Source organism: Coccinella septempunctata, chromosome 5, assembly GCF_907165205.1.
Source record: "Coccinella septempunctata chromosome 5, icCocSept1.1, whole genome shotgun sequence".
Lineage (NCBI taxonomy): Eukaryota > Metazoa > Arthropoda > Insecta > Coleoptera > Coccinellidae > Coccinella > Coccinella septempunctata.
Genome location: NC_058193.1, coordinates 28,043,476 through 28,067,738, shown reverse-complemented (window position 1 = coordinate 28,067,738; position 24,263 = coordinate 28,043,476). Strand labels below are relative to the sequence as shown.

General features: G+C 35.7%; 1 protein-coding gene across 2 annotated transcripts in view; it reads left to right on the top strand.

The window, feature by feature from the left end:
* Positions 1 to 24,263, top strand: part of LOC123313531 (BMP-binding endothelial regulator protein) — a 78,288-nt gene that overhangs the window by 39,951 nt on the left and 14,074 nt on the right. For both annotated transcript variants that reach the window (XM_044898455.1, XM_044898454.1), the window contains exon 3: positions 21,037 to 21,125. In XM_044898455.1, the coding sequence (XP_044754390.1) occupies positions 21,037 to 21,125 (89 nt within the window). The remainder of the gene's footprint in view (positions 1 to 21,036; positions 21,126 to 24,263) is intronic.

Below are 24,263 nucleotides of genomic sequence, written 5' to 3'. Positions count from 1 at the left end.
CATCAAGCTCCTTCAGCTGTTCTGGCCTTCTAAATTCAATGCCTTTCAGTTTTGGTTCAGAAAGCTCTCAATATGAAGGCTGATTTTTTGGTTTATAGTGTAATATCGGACAAAAACGATTGCATAATATTTATCAATCTCAGATTCATGAATACAGATGGTTGAATGGATTTTATGGATTTTCCAATTGAAGGTTCCATTTTCTTCACAAAGAAACTTGCTTTATTGGCAGCTCTCATATTAAGACTATTAAATAAAAAAACCTAAAACTTTACCTTCACCCAACCTGGAGATGTCTTTGTGATAGCAAAACACGTGTAGTGGTTAAATAGCTGAGCTAAGTAAAAATTTCTCAATTTAGTTTTTTAGGTTAATCCTGAATTATCATTAAATTGGTCCATCGATTCAATAATTTAAGAACTAGAGAACTTTATTTTTATTCTTGACATTTTTTAAGCAACCCTACCTTGGAATTGCTGAAGGGATTGAATACTGCAAACATCGCTAAAGGATAATTTTCCTTTTTTCTTGTTCCTCATGCCGATAAAGGTCGTGACAAACATGATGCTGATCATTATTATATGCCAACCTACGCTATATACAAATTTCGATTCTTGAAAAAAAAACTTCACCTTTACAAGGTGAGTTTGGTTATCTCAATTCTTATAACCTCTTTCTTCAAGATTTATTATAGAAAAACCGGAATATATTATATTTTCAAATGTTATATCTTCTTTCTCTTTTAAAAAATTTCTATGAAATTTCGATATCTTTCACTGTTATCGTTAATGAATAAATTTATATACTATTTCTACGAACTTTTCTTTCAATGCATTTTCCAAAGAAAAAATGAAGATAATAATAATTGTATTCAGCATAAATTCAGTTTCTGCGAAACTTAAATGGGAATTTCCACTCATATTTTATAAAATACCATCAGTAATACTGAGAAAGCCCCAATATTATTTTGCAACTTATGAACTACTGATAGTAGTTCTACAGCAATTTACTATTCATGAACTTCTATCTGAGTAGGTATATTTGAAAAGATTTATTGTCAAAATTCCCCTTGGAACTTGAATCTGAACCAACTAACTATTGTTTAATTCAAATAAAAGTGTTCATTTTTTCAATGGGAAATTTCAATACGGCCAACTTAAGCACAAAAATGAATGTCTTGTAAGAAATTTAGGATTCAAACGATTGAAATCGCTAAACATCCGCCATTTTGTGCATATCTAGATAAGAATCATGTAATTTTAGTGTCGTTCCTTTAAATTACTCCAATGTGTAAATACTTTAAAGACTATTATTCTGAAAGCTTCCAATATGAAGGTTAATATTTTGGTTATATAATAATTTACATAATCATATAAATTCTGAAAAAATTAAGTCAAGTTGTAGGCGCCTCATCAGTCGCAAAGTAACCCCACATCACGTCCGTTTAATACATTCCCCAAGTTCCTCTCGATAGTAGGTGGCAGAGATTAAATAAGTCATCCCAAATGGATGATGATTACAGGAAAACCCTATTTTCCACACGATTACACCACGTTTTGATTTCATTTGATGAAATGGCTGATAAATCAATGCAACACATGACTGTATTATTAATGTCAGTAGACTCACGTGGAGTGGAAGTATGCCAGTCCTACAAGTAATTATGTAAATTTTCCCATATTTTCTCTTCACCACATGACAACCATATATTACTTATTGCTCACGCGTCTTCTTAAATGCTTATCAAAACCTGAAAATCGACTATTTTTGCATAATGTAACCACTAGGATGTGGATTGTATACAAATCACTAGCCATATGCATATACATCTCGGATATTTTGTGGCTGAATTTCTGTTCTTTACATACAATAAATTCAACGAACAGTAAGATATTCACTTAGGCTTTTCATCGAACATGTCACATGATGAACGTTCTTGATTTTCCATTTTCGACATGCAAACACTCGAAGAAGAAGAGACGCACGATCTCCTGTAACCGGAAATGGATTCTCCAGAATAGCAACCTGAAAATGCGGAGAATTTATCTTTCTTCGGGGAGATACATTCAGGTGTACAGGGTGATTAACATAAAACAGCCCAGATGGATATCTCCTTGTGTATGAGTTTTCGATAGAACCCTTTGGCAGGCCAATTTTCAATAGCCGAATAGTAGATGTACGATCTTCTGAAGAAGAAACTCAAATTGCAACAAGGATAGTGACACTACTTCTGTTTGACGTTGATTTTGGTTAAAAAACCTCGTTGCTGTATTTATGGATAAAATCACAAGACCTTCGAAATTATTGAGCACAGTTTGATATTCTTGAGAGGTTTATCCCATGTTTCCCCCTTATAAGGATCATACATTCACGAATCGGTAATCTAAAGATACCTATTAGCTTCCAAATAAAAATTGATTTGCTTCTGCGTTTTCTGAAAGAACTGAAATATTCGCCTAGACTGTTCCATTTGGGTCAATATGTATATGTTGACAGATTAAAACCTCCGGGACAAAATTCTAGACTAAAAATTCTGTATTGATGTCTACGAGAAGATATTCTTCAATTTATTACATGATCTATTGAACTTTTATACCATCAATTACTATAAAATACATTTGTGCAGTAAAATATGAGGATTTGTTGCTTCTACAGGATTTAGTGGGATTATAGGGGTTACTTTCGATTTAAAATAGGGCAAGAAGGGTAATATAGAATTGTCAGTTATCTTCTATTTAGTGATCCAGTAGAATTCATGGAAATTTCTGAGCGCCCTGCTAAGTATGCCAATACATCTACATGGAGGGTATCTTCTTTCGTTTTGAGGACCCCTTAAGGGTAATTGTTTATGAGAGAGATGGTCTACACACTCTGCACTGAACAGTGTCTAGAGGTTCCATATGGTTCAACGATGGCTATGTGATGTCCAGGGATTAAAAAGAACTGTCCCATAGTGCAGGCTGAACAAGATGCTGTTCTTGGATACTCAGTTTTCGCTGATCCGTAACCAGCACTTTTCATTATAACAACTTTTTTATCACCTAGTCAGACAGAAAACTCTCCTCTGTCGTTGGAGGTGGTCTCAGGCAGTTGAGGTTTCTCATCGTCTTCTAAGTCTGAGGTTAAGAAACTACTGGCCCTCGAGAGGAAACAGCTGAGGCTGATGCAGGACTACTGATGAAGTTGTTGAATATATTCTGTTAAGTAACCTTACAGAGTTAAGGACTACACACCTGCGAAACACAACATACCCTATTCTAGTGGTGGGAGGAAGTTCTCTCTGTCGACTGAGGCATTTTTGTCGGCATGTTCCAAGGTGTCAGTCCTTCCAATTGAACAATAAGGCATCGCACCATAGATGGAGATAAAGGACACACTGCTTCTCCTCCATTTATTTTCTTTTTTTTGAGTTTTCAGTTAAATCACCATCAATAGTGTTGCAACAAGAACTCAATTGACAACAGGAATTTGCTGAATGGATAAAATGTGGAATATCCCTAATTCACTGACGATAAAAATAATGCAACTTTCGCTTTTGCACTAGTTATATCAATGGAATATAACAATTTTGAAATTCAGATAGTATAACATGTAAACTATCGAGATAAAATTGAGTGAAACAAATTGCTCGCGATAAACTCAGTGAAAGTATGTCATTCAAAGAAAATTGATGAACGTTCGCGGGAACTTTTATCCGCTTTTACTTTGGGCTCACTTCCGCAGCATATAATCTTACTTGATTGTGAATATAAACAATAGCTACGAAACTGAAAGGTTTAGTTCATTGATAAGAGAAAAAATTCAAAGGAGAGGAAGTGTTTCGCACTCATACTAACCATCAAGTACTTAGGTTCTACTACACTGTGTAATTCAAAGTACAATATCGCCTTTACTCTGCAAAAAAAATTACATAGTAGGGGATAAATGTAGGAATAGGTATTCCTATTTTTTTCACTTTATCTTGAGAAAGATCTCGATATTTCCGGACATTCCAAAAAACAAGAATTGCGAAGGTAAATCATCCTGAACGATCAAAAGCTGCGGGTCTCATTTGAGTTCACATTCCAGAGGAAATAATCAAATCTGGGAATAACTGATTCCCAGCATAATCTTGTTCGCAACAACGTAGGTAACCCGGAAATTCACAATGTCGTTATTACGAAAATTTATGACTGAATTGAATTTTTATCTGGGAGAATTGAATTTCACGCAGAGCCGTTCAAGGAAAATATATAAATATTTGCGATTAGAATAACTCTTTGGACAGAACAACAATGCCGCTTTCACATTGAAATTCATATCACAGGAACCACCTACACTGTATAAGATTTGGTATTCCCTAGTGAAATACACTGGCTGGCGAAAACTTCTGGTCTCCATAAAATTGTAATTTCAAACCTTTTTCATTTAGCATTTTAAATTATATTCCAGATTTTATAATAAAAACTGTTGCAGAAGACAGTGTATGAATCACAAAATATCTGCGTTGAAAATTTTATATTTCAATTAGGTGTTGAACAATCTTATAATGGGTTTTACAATCTTCCTAAGAGGTAAGATAGGAATTTAGGTACATTCGTCCTGTAGTCGCAGATTACGATTACGTTATCGCTGTCTGCTTAAAGGGCTTCCTCATTTTGTTTTTTGCTGTATTCTTCATTGAAAAGTGTAGCCTTGTATCATACCCCTAATTCAAGAGTATCTCTTCAAACTTCCACATCTTTCAAAACTTTTATCAGATATTGGTGATGAATTCCACCATCTATGAATTGTATCAACCAAGTTTGTCAATTTTTTTCCGAAACAAACTATTTCAGGAATCATCTGATGAATTCCACATCGAAACCTCATCAATGTAAAAATCATCCTCAACCACAAAAGGCCCATCTATTTCTGGCAAAGAATGTCAGTATTCATTTTAAAAAACTTCTTAATTATTTGAAAATTTGCATAATTGAAAATGAAAATCAATCTGTTTCAGCATTTTTCTTCACAATAGTAGCCAAGGATATCAATTTTGTTCCTAACAGTCTTACTAACTCTAAGGATAATGATTAAATCTCTACTATTTAACTCATTATTGAAATATGATGCGATGAAAAAAGAGACTATTAACCTAATGAGAACCATTGCTGTTCCCCATTAAACTTCTCTATAAAACACACTCTACATAAGATTCAATACCAAATGAAGTCGAAATTTTAAATGCCCGGACTCAATAAACCAATAGGACGATGGGTGAGTCTTTGACTCGTACAAATATTTCAACAGTGGATTCCTTAGGTCAAAGGGGACATTTTTTTATGCCATTTTTTTTCGATTCGGTCCAGATAAAAATATATATTTCTTAAATTTTCATAATGAGCTTTGTCACCCCTAGAAAAACAAAATTGCCTTCAGAATAACAAGTTAAATCTATGACACATCTGTGGATCTTTTAAACAGAGTTCCATTCAGTCAAAGTACCCAATTTTCCTAATATCACAGATATTTTTTTATTTGTCTAGTCAAATAACTCGAAAAAGGCACTTTTCACGAGGAAATGTGAAAAATACTTAAGATATGGAGAATACTTTTTATTTTACAAAACGTTCAAACATTCATTAGATAGCATCCAACCTAGTTTCTTCGAATTGTTGGTATTTTTATGGTACGTAATGGTCATAATGAGAAAATTGTAAAACGTGGGTGATATCTTTTGTTCGAAGAAGATTATTCAAATAATTTTAAAACTATATTTCAAAATTCATTTCATTCGATGAAACGTTTTGCGATATAGAACTGAAACTAACATTTTTACGGTTTTTCAACAACGTATCCTTCAAACCGATACGAGCCGATTCGGAAAAAACGGTATAGAAAAAAAGCGTTTTTTTGACCACAAGAATCTACTTTTAAAATATTTTTACGAGTCAGAGACTCAAACTGCATATTAAGTTTCTGAAAATTTATTGATGCTTGAGTTGGTTCACCAGTATCTGATATGAAATCTCAGTACAGTTCATTTTTCAGCGTCGAATAGTGTATTATCCCTCACTCAGTGCAGTTAATCACCAGCCTACCGAAGTAGATCATAAGTGGACTAGTTTCCCTTCCATAAACGATTCGTTGAGAGAGTATCTCGAAGTAATGATCATAAATATTCATCACCCCATCATAAATTCCTATCAGGAAAAATTTTGTTTTGGCTATTGGATTAATTGTTATTAGCCTTTAAACAAACCCGAAGCACTTCTTGAGATCATTTTATTATACGCGATTAATCAAAGATCATAAATTCATATATGAAAATTCGGAAAATATCCCGCTGTTTAATGTTTTTCATTTGGTTGTTTCGCATTCCGACTTTATTTATCGTCCTGATTAATATTCCACAGGGGAACTTGATTAGCTGGTCTCAATCGATATCTGGTATTCGTTTGGGACTCTGATTCGGCTTCCGAAATACACCAAATACTGGCAAGGATGATTAATTGATTTCCCGCGGTATAATCTACCAATATTCGAATTGCTGATATTGTTTGCGGTGAGAAACCGTCTTAAAGTGGAACGAAACCAAGTGTTTTGAAGATTCAACCTCCAGAATAAAATAAACCATGAAGAAGCTATTGGTATAGTTATATGCACCCCAAAAGCTTCAATTTCTTTGGTTCAGTGTTGTGCTCAGTTTCTTCTTTCTACCATATATTTCAAAGCGCTTTTAGTTATTAACTTTAAGGTATTCGAAGTCGATTATATTCTTGAGAGATTAAATATCAAAACATATACACAACCGTATCAATTCGGCATCACGGGCATTCTGGAAGCTAAAGGTCAGAGTGTTTCAAAATCACGACCTCAATCTGAAGACCAAGACAGTTGTTTACAAAGCAGTCCTCCTCCCAACGCTTCTTTACGGAAGCGAAAGCTGGACGCCCTACAGGCGACATATTAAACAGCTTGAACAAACTCAACAACGTCATCTAAGACAGATAATGCAACATCACAAAGTTTCATATGCAGAAGTCTTGCAACGCGCGAGTTGTACAACAATTGAGACTCAAGTAACGAGGGCACAAGACTCCCCAAAATAGCTCTGTATGGCGAATTGACAGAGGGAGCCCGGAAACCAGGAGGCCAGTATAAGCGGTTCAAGGATACACTACATCAATCCCTAAAATCAACTGGGAACAACTGGCGTTAGACAGGTCACACTGAAGGTCTATGGTGCACAGTTTTAATGGAGACTCGAGAAGAATACAGTCACAGGAGGGCACACAGTTGCAATTAGCCCTAAGAAATTATAAGTCTGTCCTTTTTTTTTTATGTCTTTTTGTAGATTTATTCCCGGTAACGGGATACAGCAATGAATCTTTTGTAAACGACAATGCTTACATAACGTGTACTCAGGTACTAAGGATGCGGCAAAAATGTATGGGTGGATTTACCAATCAGAGACTGGGGTGGTATAGAACTAATTCGGCACATAGAGGGAAGAGTAAAGTTTTGGGCCTCGCTATTTATGAAATTCATTTGATGGTTTCTTGAGGCAATCGTAAAGATGGATCTCCTGGCCATTTTAGATCACAGATTGGTTCTAGAAAATCCTAGCCATAGACTGGGAGTCACTGGGATGGTCCTGTGCGAGTGACTTAGTCCAGGACGGTTGCACCAATATTCCAAGACCCTCTGCCTTATCCAGCTATTGTTACGTTTCCTGATTAGGGAATTAGAAATTCCTGTAGTTTGTTCAGGGCCAATACATTCATTCATTCATTGCTGTATCCCGTTACCGAGAATAAATCTGTAAAAAGACTTAAAAACAAAACTATCGGTGCGATCAAACTTATAATTTCTCAGGGATACTTGCGACTGTGTGCCCTGTGACTGAAAAGACCCAACCCTGACCTACAGATCCACACTCCAGGCATGAATAGTCACCAACCAGATCTGGCCGCAGCTGTCGGCTGTATTCTTCTCGAGTCTCCATTATAACTGTATACCAAAGACCTCCACTGTGATCTGTCTAACGCTAGCTGTTTCCAGTTATGATTGGCATTAACTGATTTTAGAAATTGATGCAGTATATCCTCAAACCGCTTATACTGGCCTCCTGGTTTCCGACCTTCCTCTGTGAATTTGCCATATAGAGCTATTTTGGGAAGTCTTGTGTCTTGCATCCTCAGTATGTGGCCGCTCCATCTGAGTCGGGCTCTCGTTACTTGAGTCTCAATTGTTATACAATTCACACGCTGGAAGACTTGTGGAACTATCTGATGTGCATTATTTGTCTAAGATGACATTGAGGGCTAATAAATGCTGAAGTTGCACCTTCTTTGGCTACAGCATCCGATAACTCGTTGCCTCTGAAGCCTGAGTGTCCAGGAACCTAGATCAGTTGCAGTCTCCAATTTGGAGAATTTCATTTGTCAGCCTCAAGAGATTTGATGGCAGCTTGACTATCCGATAGGATTTTTAGTGACATACCCGACCAACCCATGTTAAGTGGAAGGGATTATAGATTATATCAATCTTCTGGGATCACTCTCCATGTGATGTTGAAAGAAAAGAAGGAGTCTCCTTTTGAGAAAGCTTTTGATGAACTCAAAATTTCTTGATGTCGAGTAGCAAATTCATCACCATCATCCCTGATGGTGCTGGCACACTAATCAGTGTTTAACCAGATAAAGAAAAACCTTGAAGACCTAGTATCTGAACCTGAATTCCTTTCAGATGAATATTTTCCTGACAAAGCTGTTTGAACGATTCTCAAATCTATCGTCAAATATACCCTTGAGTAAGACCAATCCCAATTCACATATAAGTAAACCGTATAATTGTTTGGACAGTTCAATAATTGTAATTAGGTTCATAGTTTTCACTTTGAATGTGGTGGATTAGTTCTCGTGGCATGCAGTGAAAACACCATCAGGTAATTTCATGTTCATATCATTGCAACTACGACATACATCCTCATGTAGCCCTATACCAAGCCTATTAATTATCTCTTACTCAACAAAGCTTCAGTATGACATCGTTTCCTAATCTATTTCACTTGCATGCTCATCACTGTAACTTGAAGAAATGTTCTTTGAGTTTTTTGAGTCTGGAAAAGACGTAATACTCGATAGTAGCACTCAACTTCTTCATAATTTGCATCCCGAGTTCATAACTCTTACAGTGAACTGGCAATGATTCCTTGATCCATTAAAACAATTATTGTGTTCTTTACATATCCGATAATCTCCATTGAATCAATTAAAATCAAAATGCACAGTGATTATTCCACATTAAGTGAACATTAGAGCAAATTTTTACTTACCAAACAATTATTGTTTTCACATCCTTCCATTTAGATGAGTTTCTTTGGCGAACAACTGTTTCGTTGGCATACTGAGTGTATCCGTTTGAGTTTGGTTGTGTTCTATGGATAGGTGAGCCGCACTATCTTCATCTTCTGTGAACTGATGGGAGTTTGCTCTTCAACCAGAACTGTAAGAGATACGTAGCTTCTATTTGCTGGCTTTCTCGAATAATCTACTCATATGTGTTTAAAGTCCATAATCACCTCTTGTTTTATAATCGAACCATATTCCTGATCAAATGGTTTAATGGTACATCCACGACGGTTCCTCCCGAAAAATTTCGAAATCTGGACCTACTGGTAGATGCTAGGGTTCGATGAACCCGACGTATAACTGACCCAGCACCGGGTGATCTTGAACGATGTTATTCCGTGACCTTGAGATCGGTGCCAGCCCAACTCCTACATGATTGCGTAATAATTCGCAGTGACCCAAATGCCCACTTGGAAAAATATCTCCAGTTAATAAACCACTTCATAAGCCCGAGTGCTGTTGATTTATTGGTGCTGTTGCGGCGAACGGTTCATCGACAGAACGCGGAAGTGATCAAGTCAAGATGATGATGGCTGATTGAATCCGTTAATTGGATGTAATGTACGTATCCCTGAGATTATGGGGGGCAGGAGTTTTGTCCTGCCTAGTATCCCCTGTCATGTCGCTTGTGTTCGATGCGAGATTAAAGGTGTCACATTGAGGAATGGATTGATAGCTTTAACAAGATCGTATTTCATCGAGGTGCAGGTATCTCCTTGGTCTATGTGCAATTTGAAGGCATCTTGATTGGCGTAATACCAGGGAAGAATTCTTTCTCAGGCAGCACTTCGATAACGCAACAGAGCACATTCTGTATTGGTCACAGAGCTGGGCAGTACTCAGTACAAATACTCGAGCACTCATGCGCTCTCTACTACTGTTCTCGTATTCTACTCGTATATCATTTTCAATTAAGAACCAGCTCTATAAATTAATAATGAATATAATAAAAACGTTCTATTGCCATAACAAAGTCATACAATCAGTTTTTTCTTCACTAAATTCTTTGGAATCTGCATTCCACTGCAACTATATTGAACTATATGTTCAATATAGTACAAATGGAAGAAGTTGAAACTTCAAAACACGAGTTCGAATGGCGATTCCTTTTGAAACGCGCATACAGAGCAAAGAAGATACTCAGGCATATTCAATTTGTCTCCAGAAGACGCCATTTTATTACCAATTGTTCATCCTTCAAAGTTCAAATTGCATTGGCAGAATCATATGAAAAATAGTCTTCTCTAGACCTTAAGAAGAAAGTAGTGATTGACTAAAAGTAATCCCCTGAAATTCCTGAAAAACCGAAGGATCTAGGAGAAACAGCAGCAGAGATTATTCTCTGAGTTCAGTGAAAAAATACTTTCGAGATACAATAGCTACCTGCCTTCATCTAAGACAGTGAAACGATTGCAAGAAAAAGCTCAGGGGTTCCAAATTTTCGGCATACTAAAAAAAAAAATTATTCAATAAAAAAAAAGGTGCTATCATTAAAATTATAAAAATATACAAAAATAATTAATTTCGAATATTTTTTGTAGCAGAGGAGTACTCTATCAAGTCATTTAATGTCAATAATATTGCCAGATAAGTGAACAATAACACGGAAGGAGTAGGATCATAAATTTTCCCATTTGCTATTGAATCCTATCATTGCACATAACTAACTCGATTACCTTTTTCATAGAAACGTTAACGACTAATCAAGAGGTCGTTCTTCGAAGTGAGATTTATCGAGTGCATAATTAAATGGCTTAAGTGCAATTATAATAATTAAATCGAAGACGATTATATTGGTGTCCGATTTTATTACTTAATTGACGATGCAATCGCTCAACGCATCCGTGGATGCGTTTTAATCATCGCAATATGAAGTGAGTGTGCGCTTTTGAGTTCATGCGATTTGGGTCGATTTCTACATCCGCTGAACGGAGGTGCATCTCTGAAAAAATATTTCGAGTTGCACGCTGAGACTCAGTAAGGAATCTTGGAGTAAATGTTGTTTCTACTCCTGTGCAGTTTAAACTCCTTTTTCGAAATCATTCAGTTTCGAATGTGCCACTGCGGATTTTGGATATTTCAAATCAAAAATGAAAATACAAAAAGAAAGAGTACTGTACAAGCGTACAGCACTCCAAGCGCCTAACCGGGCGCATCGGAAGAATGATAAATTAAATGGAAATAACAATTCCGAAGGAATTGTCGTTCCAATAGTGTGAGTTAGTCATGAACTATCATAGGAAATCCCAGAGAATTCGAAAAATTCAAGTGCAACTGTAGACCGGTTTCGGGATCATTTTCCCTCGTCAGTACAGTATAGCTATACTGTACTGACGAGGGAAAATGATCCCGATACCGGTCTACAGTTGCACTTGAATTTTTCGAATTCTCTGGGATTTCCTATGATAGTTCATGACTAACTCACACTATTGGAACGACAATTCCTTCGGAATTGTTATTTCAGTACAGTATAGCTATACTGTACTGACGAGGGAAAATGATCCCGATACCGGTCTACAGTTGCACTTGAATTTTTCGAATTCTCTGGGATTTCCTATGATAGTTCATGACTAACTCACACTATTGGAACGACAATTCCTTCGGAATTGTTATTTCCATTTAATTTATCATTCTTCCGATGCGCCCGGTTAGGCGCTTGGAGTGCTGTACGCTTGTACAGTACTCTTTCTTTTTGTATTTTCATTTTTGATTTGAAATATCCAAAATCCGCACATTCGATGACTGCGGGAAGTAGTTGAACTTGGGAGCCATGAATTGTTGTAGGAGTCTGCAGAGAAAGTGAGGTTTGGTTCAGTCTTTGCGTGACAGGTGGCGTATCGTGATGAGATATCTCAAAGCGGCGTCCCAAGATCGCATAAGACCACCATCCTCCACTCGAGAGATTCAGTGCTATACTGTACTGACGAGGGAAAATGATCCCGAAACCGGTCTACAGTTGCACTTGAATTTTTCGAATTCTCTGGGATTTCCTATGATAGTTCATGACTAACTCACACTATTGGAACGACAATTCCTTCGGAATTGTTATTTCCATTTAATTTATCAAAAATGAAAATGTTTAATCCGAGTTAGCCTGGAAGATGTAAGCCGCATTTTGTTCAATATTTCATAAAAGGTGCCCGATTGTGAATGCAGGGAGCCTGACTCGTGTTTTTCAGGCGTTTTTGTCCCAGTCGCTAGCGACACCTTGCGGGCAGGAAAAGAACTCTTCGTCTGGCGATCATCATAACAATAATATCTTAGCCGAAGTCTCCGAAAGGTTTTTAAGAAACCGAGTATTCCTCTAATAGGTCATCTCTTTAGATGACACCATATGTCATCATCATTCTTTGCCATCCTTTCATATTTTGCTAGTTCGTATTTGTAGGTTGTGAACTGGCTCACCTTTCTCGAAAACTTGAATAGAAGACGGATTTCGTCAGACAATCTAGAGCATGAAAATACGAGAAAAGTGTAATTTAGTTTTTTGCATCATCCACAGCATTTCTATGTTTTCTGGCCATTTTGTAATGAAGGGAACCAAAATATTTTATCTTAAATGTTCTATTGATGGTTTGTCTTGATGTTTTGGGTCGATCTCTCAATGAAAAGTCTAATTTTTCTTTCTGCAACTCGATTGAGTTCGCCATGAGAGAATAAGAGAAACGAATTTCCCAGATATGCAATCTTGAACTTGATTTTACCATTGCCAATATCGAATTATTTGTTAGTGGAGTTCTCAATTTCAAGACAATGGTTCTGGGACATTTTTTATTGGTTTTTAAGAGTACAATCATAATTCGATAAAAAAATGGGACTTCTGTTTGATCTAGGGTAGTTCTCGATGAAAACTCTAGTTAAGAATTAGCAAATTCAATCTGATTGAATTTCTCTGTGGAAAGCTTAGATAGTCCCTTGGAAAGCTTAGATATTAAAGGTTGTTCTGAAAAATTTCTTTACGCCAGTATACTACACATATTCACATGTATGTGTATTAACACTCTCAGCCAAGTATATTATACATATTACCAAATTATCACCATTTTTCTCCTGTTCGTTGAACACTTAACACCTCAAATGACTGTGAATGATTCTCATTTAAACTCATATTCCGTTTCTTAACACTTCTAATTTGTTCCTTCTGTATAGTTGAAGTCCCATAAATTCAAACGAGACCCTGAGAAACGCCTGTTTTTCCTTGAAGTGGAAATATAAAACTAAACGAATTGCCACATCTGATTATTCTCATACAAAAACTCATTATCTCTAAAAGCTCATTAGTTTTCCATGATTACTGTACATTCACAGATTGCCATTTCTATTTTCCATAAAATAAATGAGTTTTATGTTTTATGGTAGCATGAATTGAATATTACTATGTCTGCAAACAAAAACATCCATTTCCCCTTCTGCGGGAGATGAAGGTCTCGGTAAACAAAACACTAAAACCCTACGATAACGTTAAATATGTGAATATGTAGAAATATGTTTTATTACAATGATTTATCCTATTCTTTTTTTGGCTTGGTCTTATCGTAGGAAAGACTAGACGTAGTTTTTGATCTCGTAAAACTTTATCGAGGCGTATATGACCACTAGGGACTTATATGATGGGTTATTCATCTTGAATATAAAATATATTCAAATTCGCGGAAAATTTTTTTTCTGATTTGAAGGGAAAACAGGGTTTGGTAGATGGTGCCAATAATACTTCTAATCACATTTATGGCGTGGGAGAATGTCAAACCAACTCGATAACGCATTATTTTCGTTAAACATTCATGATGTTAAAACGGAGTGAAAATGAAAACGTTTAACTCTATTCGTGCGTCTGCTAATTCATGAATGAACATACGTGAAGACAAATCGTTTCGTCAAATGAAACATGTGAATACTTGAGGTGGAATTGAATGGAGCTTTCATTACCTACGAATATAGCATCGAGCCAAAAGTAGAGGATTTATTTAAAGACGACGATCATGACTCAAACTGTGACAAAACGTCCAGCAGTTTCGAATTTCTCCAGGCTCTTAATGGATTCTAATAAAGTCATTGGGGATTTCTACCTGTCATCGGGTTTGGAGGCGGAAATCTTATCTTTAAATAGATATAAAACGATGAGAGGGCAAATGATACAATGGGCGTTTCGGAATTTCTCTGATAGATATGTGTTGAAATGGAAAAACTCACAAGAACTGTGTTTCAGAAGTGAACAGGAATGTTTGAATGAATGAAAACTTCAGAAGGGACGAAGACTATCTAGCTTCTGTTTTATGTTAGTTTTTATGTGATTTTAGGCTTAATAATAAAGACTTAGAACTCTTATTGACTGCACTAGCTTTAGTGAAAAGAGGACTGGGCTTGTATTATTCAGAAGCCAAAATGCCAAAATGTCTATTCAAAATATGTTATTTTTTCTTGTGATAAATTGAATGGTACAATTTTTATACTATATATATATATATACTAATATTTGGCAGACTTTGATTTTTTGGCAGTTTTTCTAGAAGAAAAGAAAGGAAGAACAAAAACGATTGTTCCCCTTCTATTTGAACAGTAGGTTGTAGTATGAAAATTTCAAAATATTTTCCTTTCAAAGAGAAACGATGAGAATCGTTCTATAATTATGAGCATATTGATGTATGAACCTGAATCCAGTATTAATTGATTATATCTTTTAATTGATATGGCGTTGTTTTGTGTGTTCTGATATATTGCGGAAAATGAACCACAATTATAATGTTGTTTCACAGATACATAAATGAATTAGTTAATCATTACTTAATCGCAATAAATGCATCAAGAGGTAGTATTTTTTCTCAATCTGGTGCAGCCAAGAGTGTATCATAAATACAGTGTGAACCAACGGAAATTTTAACACCTCGTTTTGAAAATGTTCACCTACATTAGTCAAGATTTCTGGTGTAATTTGACGGCATTCATTAATGATCCAAGTTCTCAAATCATACAGTGACTCAGGCTGGATAGCGTAAATCTTGGATTTCAGATGGCATCATAGAAAAAGTCCAGTGGAGCCAGATCTGGTCATCTGGGTGAGCACTCAATATGTCCCTTTCTTCCAATATAGGCGTAAGGAAAATTTTCATCTAAGAACTGACGCACAGTTGAACGAAATGATGTGGTGCACCATCTTATTGGAAAATGATCGTTTGAAGAAAATGAAGATACATGGTAGTAAAACTTTTGGATAGTAATTTTGTGACAGATAAAACCTTCTTCGATGTTTGTCCGAAATCAATTCATCCTAGGTCATCAGTCAGAGTGTATAATTTTTATGGATAAAAAAGTTCTCCTAATCTCTAATTCGTGACACCTCCTCAGGGATTAAAAGTAAATTTGTATCTGGTATAAACAAGATACTTTTGGATACATATTTTCGGTACCTTCTTTTATTTGCACATTACAATCATTTCTAGAAACCAAAAACGAAAGAGGAAATTGAAAGATACCACACAAAAAAGTTTCTTATAAAGAGTTCTTCAAATCTGTCTCTATCTCATGTCCACTCACGAGGATAACAGGGCTGGCCGCGACCTAATCCGACCCTGCCTCCTGGCGAAGATCCATGGGAAAGCAGAATCCTTCGCAGGAATAATCATGTCATAATCTAAAACAAACACACGGGGGCAGGCAGGTACATTAGCCGAAAATGAAAACGTAACCCACCCGGTCGGTGCAGTAAATCATAGAGTAAATGGGCGGGTTACTGGGCAGACAACCACGGACTATGGGCCCATCTTGATGGTTTCCAATCGCTCCACGGTGCAAGACCACCCGGCATCCGTGGGTCCACCGCCAAAAGCTGCATTCGAATCTTGCGGCCATTCTCTACCGCGTTATGACTTTATTGTTTCGACTAATGGGTGGAGATATTGTCCAGTGGCGTACTAGAGAAGTCGACTGCAGGTAATGGAACGCTCTGAGTAATGTCAATTTGTAATTCGAAGTTGGGTCATGGGTTTATATGGAAGAAGCTAAGATGCCTCAACATTAAGGCACTCAAAACTACTTAGTTTCTTTGATGTTGGTACTTTTCCTCCCACTCCACTCTCTCCAATAGTTTTTAATCTACTCAGCTCGTTCTTTGAAATCCAATTCTTCTTAAGAGTGAACAATGAGTATGGACTAAAACTAAATTATAATTCAGTACATTATCAATTAATATAATGTTTTTCAAGATGTAAGGAAAAAATTTTTGAAGACCATTCTTTGAATCATTCGCAATTTTACCACAAACCTCAAGTGCTGTGTAACTGAATTATAAACTATTTGGAATATATTTATAAAACAACGGTTGGGTAGGTATTGTTGGGTGAATTTCCTGACAGGAAGATGCAATTTTTCAAATATAAATTGGAAATACTTCTGGATCTTACTGATATATACAATTATAAAAGTTGTGCACTGACTATTTCATGGATTAGACACTATTTGGTTTGCACCGCAGTCTGAAGTAAAATTGATAAATTATGATGCAAAAATAGCCTTCAATATTTCATTTGAAATAATCAAATACGTCCTTGTGGACAGAAGACTTATTGAAATTGAATTATTGATATTTAATATAAAATTTCCCTTATTTTCTCTTAGCTGCTAAAGCATTTTTTCAACGAAAGGTTATTTTTAAATTATTTTTCTTTGAATTTCAGTGCATTTGATTCCGTTTTTGAAACCCAACTTGTTAGGTCTTTCCTGTACCTTCTTGGTACAAAAATAGCTGATAAATATCAAAATGATAATCGAATAAGAAAAAAATGGATAAAATTTTATATAAAATAGAATTTTGCTGATTTGAATTCAATAAAGTGAACATAACATCAGTGGCAACTCTTTATAAAATTGAAACTAAATGTTCTGAGTCCTTAACCAAAACTCTCAGACAATTGGTCTTCAGAACAGCAACAAGTTTAAAAACCGCACGAACCCCACTGGATTCTGTCGGAAAAAGACACCTATAAATTAGACCATTTCAAGAATATTTTGAGCTTTTTAGCTGGGTTCCCAGAAATCCAGATTCCCCTAGGGTATATTTATCTGTGTGCGAGGCACTCTGTCATTTACCGATTTAAAAAGCCGTGAACGTTTTATAACCACTTAACATGTTCATAAAAGTAATCGACTACATCTAATATGTTCCCAGAGAAATGAGAGAAGGGCGAGCTCGATTCCATTTCATCGGGTTCTCAAATTTTTTCTTTTTTTTTTCCACGAGGTTGTCATCCTCACATTCTATATTTTCATTTGTTTTTAATGGGTTGCATCGTTCTTCTATAATTTATGTTAATTGAATGCTGTCTACCACCAGGTATATCATTATCTTCAAATATCTTAATAATTTGTTGGGTCTGAGAATTCCAAATATTTGTCATGTATTCGTCCGTGTCCTTTATTGTATATTAAATTCGTTCTTTTCATGACATATATGTCTACGAACACGGTTAACCACTCAAAATTATCCTTATGGCCGCCTTCGCATAGAAACTACCGGCTATATCACATATTATTTTCTTCGCTTTATATATTTATTGATTCAATCTTTTTTTTAAGTGATCCGCAATTTTTGATGCTGGCAACTGAGTAATAGAAGAAAGTCGAATTTATGTGTTAATAAAATGCAAAATACGAAGATATATTGAAAAATTCTTAGCCTACTATAGAACCAAAAAAAATTTCAATCTCTGGACCTTTCAAAAGAAACATATTTCTTCTTGCTGTGCAAATCAGACCTCCACAGCTTTCATTACCTCCTCCATGGAAGAAAGTTCACGACCTTTTAAATGTTTTTTCAGTTGAGGAAAGAGACGATAGTCGGATGGAGCCTGGTGAATAAGGGGGGTGTTTTAGTAATGCAAACCCTAAATCACGAATTTTTTGCATGGCAACATGAGATTTGTGTGCAGGGGCATTCTCCTGCAAAAACAAAACAACTTTGGATAGCTTTCCGTGTATTTTCTCTTTAATTTTTTCCCGTAGAGTGGTCAGTAATGTCGAATATTAATCTCCGCTTATTGTTCTACACTTATCCAAAAAATCAATCATGATTACTCCATGGCAATACCAAAAAACTGAAGCAGAACTTTTCCAGCAGATTTTTGGACACGAAACTTCTTAGGTCTTGGAGAACCAGAGTGTCGCCATTGCATCGATTGTTGCTTTGTTTCTGGTTCGTAGAAATGTACCTAAGTCTCATCCATAGTAACAATTCGCTTTAAGAAGTCTATATCGTTTTCAAATCGACCACAGATCGAACGCGATGTCAACATTCAAACATTTGGGGATTCATTTTGCAGCAATTTTTCACATGTCCAAATTGACGTGAACTATATTATGAACGCGTTCGTAATTTTCAGTGCTTCAGATATCCGTTTGAGGACAATTCGACGGTCTGATAAAATCATGTCATGAACTGCATCGATATTTTCGGGGACTGACACAGAAACTGGCCTTCTCGATCGGTCATCATCTTCAATGGAAAATTTTCCTCTTTTGAAGCTTGCAGTCCAATTTTTCACGGTCGCATACGAAGCACATTGATCACCAATGGTATTGAGCATATCAATCTGCTTACCTCTTAACCCTCTTAAATACAGGTACTTGATGATGGCTCGATACTCTAATTTTTCACCATTTGGTGAACATCTTCTTTCTTTTAATTTATTGCGTAACTCTGGTTTACTTTTTTGACCTCAAACTTAACACTGACACTTCTAATGAGTTATTGTTGGTTGCTATGGTAACGAAATATTTGTTTTATGCATGGAACTGGCCTAGGCTAACTAGATATCGATACATCCTTGTAAAGATGAAGGTCCTCTGAAGATATCAATCCTTATATGCATTTCTTGCTTGGACCGAGGTTTTTACTCAGCAACATCTGGAACTTTGGTGTTTCATATTCCAAATACACGACACAAAAATATTCTGTATTTCGAATACATGCAACATAGTATTATGTATTTTGTAGTTCAAAAATCGAAGTAGCCCTGTATTTTGCCCAGCTCTGGATATAAGTAGGAGAATTATAACGATTTGATTGCTGAACGCCGATGTACGTAAGCAAATGACTATAAATCTGCTCATAGATACATTATCATATTGTAACGTGTAGACGAGTGCCATATCACTTAATCATTTTCAAGCTTGACAACAAAGCAAAGTGCCATTAATGGGAATATTTATGAGGGTAACCTGTGCCACATACAAGAGAATAATTAAATATTTTAATTGGCATTTAGGTAGGAACTCCGAAAAAATATTGGGTGTTAATTGCAAATAAGCATTATCAGCTGATTTATTATTCCTTATAAATCTTGGGTAATTGACAGTGATATCGCATACTGTACGCCCTTTTCCTTTTTCGTACGTGTTGCCACTGATAAATATTTATCTATCCATAATCAATTTAACGTTCGATATGCTGGTTAACAAACATTGTGACGGTGCCACCTTGGAAGATGTATTACCCTGGAATATTTATGTTTTAATTAACTGCGAAACAGGAGACATCTCAAGTTCTGATTACTTCTTTTTCTCAATCTTTTTTTCAATCAACCGATTGTATCAAAGTACACAAGGAAACAGTACTGGATTCTACAAATTATATTCTTCATTTTTAAAATTGTCATCAAAATAAATATGATTAGGTTTTAAAATAAATGTCGATCAAAGCATCAATTATTTGAATGATCTTCTTTTATCTTCGGCGAGAATATTGTTCATTGAGTATTTTCTACAACTTTTGCTCTTATTTTCGACCTCTTCTCCAACCACTGATAATTCCTCGTACAACATAAATATTGAAACTGCTGAATGACTCTCAATCCATATTAAGTACATTCTCTATAAAACCCACAAATTGTTTCGTCATTCTGCAAAGGATAAACATGTTTTCATTCAGAAGAGTTATTGTCTATTCAATAATGTATGAAATATTCTTTCATTGATTACAAAGGACAATAAAATTCAGGATAGCCTTCAATAGTTCTGTCGTGACACCAGCTGTCGTTGAAAGGCCAATCTGCTAACGTATTTTTTCATTGCTATGCGAGAAAATCTATATTAATAAAAGGGGATCTATGGTTTACTTCAAAATGCTTTATTCTTCAAACGATCGCACCAAATGGGACAATTCTTTTTTTGTTGTGTTTATTATTGTTAGGGCAAGGTTTATATAACAAAATATTCCCAAAAAAAATTGTACATTCCTTTTTCTTACGACCAATCGAGCAATCACGATGAGTTAATAGATGAGAAATGAGAAATAATTTAAATGGCAAAACTAGGTTTGCCGGGTCAGCTAGTTACGTATAAATATCCGAAGAGAAACATTTCATTAGTTCATTTTCATCACCCAAATTTCATGTTTTTGCATTTTTTTTTTCGGACACAGTATTACGAATAATAACTTCATTATCGAGGAACACTTAAGCGTTCCATGAGGTATTATTTTTATAAGAGAATATTTTATATGTAGATGAATTTAGAGCTGAATGTCGAAAATCCTTCCACATAGTTCTGGATTATATAGGGTTGAATCTATTCGAGAAAGATTGAACATTGAACATTCAAGGGTAGTTCCCACTGAATACCGAATGGAATACTTTGTTATAATATCACTTATTCCATTTTTTATTTGCAGTCGGTGACCTACAGCCATGCCAAATCGAAGGAGAACCAGTGGCAGTTGACCACATAGATAAACTTCGTTGTTTTTCCTGTATATGCAAGGTAATACTTTTGGACACGAATTTCAGAATCACTTGGTTATTTTACATATATGTCGAAATATATTCAATGAACAATGGACTATAACTTTCATTATAATTGACTGAATTAATACTGAAGGGGTGATCTAGTTTTTATATCACATATCTAACCAGCGAATTATTGTGGAGAAAAGTTTCATAAGGGTGGAGTGTGTTATTTGATTATGACAGCTTGGACGCTGTATTGACGCCCACATCACTAGCAACTTTTCATTTACTTCTGTTTATATCTAATTAAATCCCTGTAGCTATATTATAGTTGGGGAGCCGAAGAGAGAAATTCGGGATTTACTCGAGCATGTCAGATTAATATAAAGGGACATACCTTGGACCCTATAAAGTACCTCTACCAAAAATTAGACCTGTATATAGGAGGAATTCTCTGGGAGAGAATAGTAAAAAAAAACGATCATTGTACATACTCGAGCGTGTAAGATTAAGATATATGTGGTTAATTACATATTGAAAAGTATATATTCTCTTAATCTGCCAATTTAAGCGTGTCGAAAATGTGTGGGAGGGCGCCAAAGTTGCAAAAAAAACTACGGTGGTGTTTTTTCTTATTTTGAAGCTAATGATTCAAGAATAACGGAAAAATTATAATCTGACAGTTTAAGCAAGCCGAAACAATGAAAATTGGCCATAAAGGTCACAAAAATCAGTATTTTTGAATTATCTCCTCCCCTGGGCTTCAAATCTCTTTCGCATTTATTATAAAAGTTGTAGATCATAACATTTTCTACAAATTTTGTCCTATGCAATTTTTTCTACGTTCAAACGTTTTTGAGATTTATGGCGATTAATGCGAGGTGTTTAGCGATACATGCTGAAGCGAAAATTCACTCGTTGGAAAATAGATTGGAACATAGATACAAGGAATGGAAAATAAACATTTGTTGTTGTCCAAAGACTGGAGTGAGATAGTTGCTTAGTGTCGCCAATCACAGTTGAATCTGACATCATTGTCACGTCAATTTTCCGTACAAAAAGGTAGGAGCTATATAAATTTATTTATTTTACGCCACTGCCTCAGTGTCGAGCTAGACAGAGAAGCATCGAATGTTTGTACCACAACATATACATTCATAGTACGTCAGTGTCCATTCCATGTATTTATGTTCTAAGGAAAATAGTACATTCTAAGGTTCAGTCAGAGACTAATTTCGAAATTGTCATCATAGAAATACTTTGTCAGTTTGACAATTGGATGAATGTAGATTAGACTGGGATTCTACATTTACCTTGCTCTTTCGCATGTGTGGCTAAGCTCCTCGCCCTCATCGCCCTCTAAATCGAGAACGGTTAGGAGTAATGTAAAATTGCTTCAGACAAAAGCTATGTTGAATTTTATTATCTACAACTTTCATAATGAACACAAAAACGATTAGAGGTACAGGCAGGGAAATATTCGAAAAAAATATCATTTTTATCATCTTCAAAGTGTCAGATTAAGAAAACCCCCCTGATTAGTGTCAGATTAATGGGTCATCACGTCTACAACACCGAGATTAACCATCTGTTTGAAAATCTGACACGCTCGAGTATGTAGAAGTAACGATTTTGTTTTTAATTTTCAAAAGACCGCTGTGACCTTGCGTCACGTCCAAATTGTCAGTCCCTTGAAAAGTAGCTTCCTTTGGGTCCAATTAACATATCCTGCAAAAATCTGACACGAGGGAAAAATTTTTTTTTTACCATTTTCAACTCTTACGTACGGCCAGTCCCACCTCACAAACTGTCAGATAAGCATGAATTCAATATCAGAGACACGTAGAGCATATGCAGTATCTTAATCTGACACGCTCGAGTATGTACACCTGACATTTTTTCTTTTACATTTTTGAGACCCTGCAGACGCTTTCCCCACCGCTGAAAGTGCATACATCATGGAACCTTTTTTATTTATACCATCTAATCTTCAAAATCCACTAGGTCTCCACGACTCTCGAGTAAATCCCGATTTAGAATCGTTGGCCCCTCAACTTTAATTGATTTTTGATGTCGAATTTTAAAATATAAAGTTTAGGGCATAATTTCTTTAATCCAAAATATAATATCGCTCTTATTTATTACTAACCTGAATGATTTATTGAACTAGTTTGTTTTCCTTATTGATCTCGACGGTTTTCTGAATTGCAAATAATAAATCAGTCCAAATTCTTATATTTTGTCGAATTATGAATTTTTTCAGTTCAGATACTCCCCCAATTTTCTAAAAATTCGATTTCACGTTGATTCAATCCAAAATGACATTTCTAGTGTCAAATATAACCTCAAATTTCGTATAGTTGAGGATGAAGCAGAAAAAAACGCGTCGAATGGAGAATTGAGAATCTGCAACGGCGACTACATAAAAATTCGCAATCACGTCGTTACAAAATATCTCCAATCTTTTTCCGGTCGTAGAAACTACAATACGCGGTACGCGTTGGATTCTCCGCATTCTTTTCGACAATCGGAGCCATACCTCGGCGTTCTTAAAATTTCTCATGTATCAACAATGTGATTCTACACGGGTCAGCTTTATAAGAGTTATTAATATTATTTACGAATTCTGCAACTGGTTTTACGGCGAGCAAAAAACCAATGGAAGGATTCCCGTGGAATCTCCAGCTGTTCTTGGCTGTCTTAGTTGCCTCCCATCCTTCCCCTGGTGGTGCTATAAAACAGAGGAATCCTGAGCCAGTGCGTGAATGGAGAGCAGAACACCAAGGTCCGAAGGATACTAAACATAATTTATTTGTTCTAACAGGACGTTCTTCATTAGAAATCTCATCATCCGTATCGAATAAACTTGTCAGATATACAGGGTGTTTCTAAATTGGAGGTACCAACAGAGAGGGAGACCTTTTAAGAAAAAAAGTCCCATAAACGTTTCGTTTTCGTGAAAAGAATTTTTGGATTGGTATGAAAACAAATTGTGAAAACACATTGATAATCAGAAATATGATGTGTCAGAACTATCAATGATTTTATTCACCACAGCCCACTAACTGAATTTTTATGACAATTTCGATTTTTCTGAGGGTTTCGATACAATCATTCAAAATTAGCAGATACGACAAAACTACAAAAGTTTAATATAACAACAAAGCTTCTT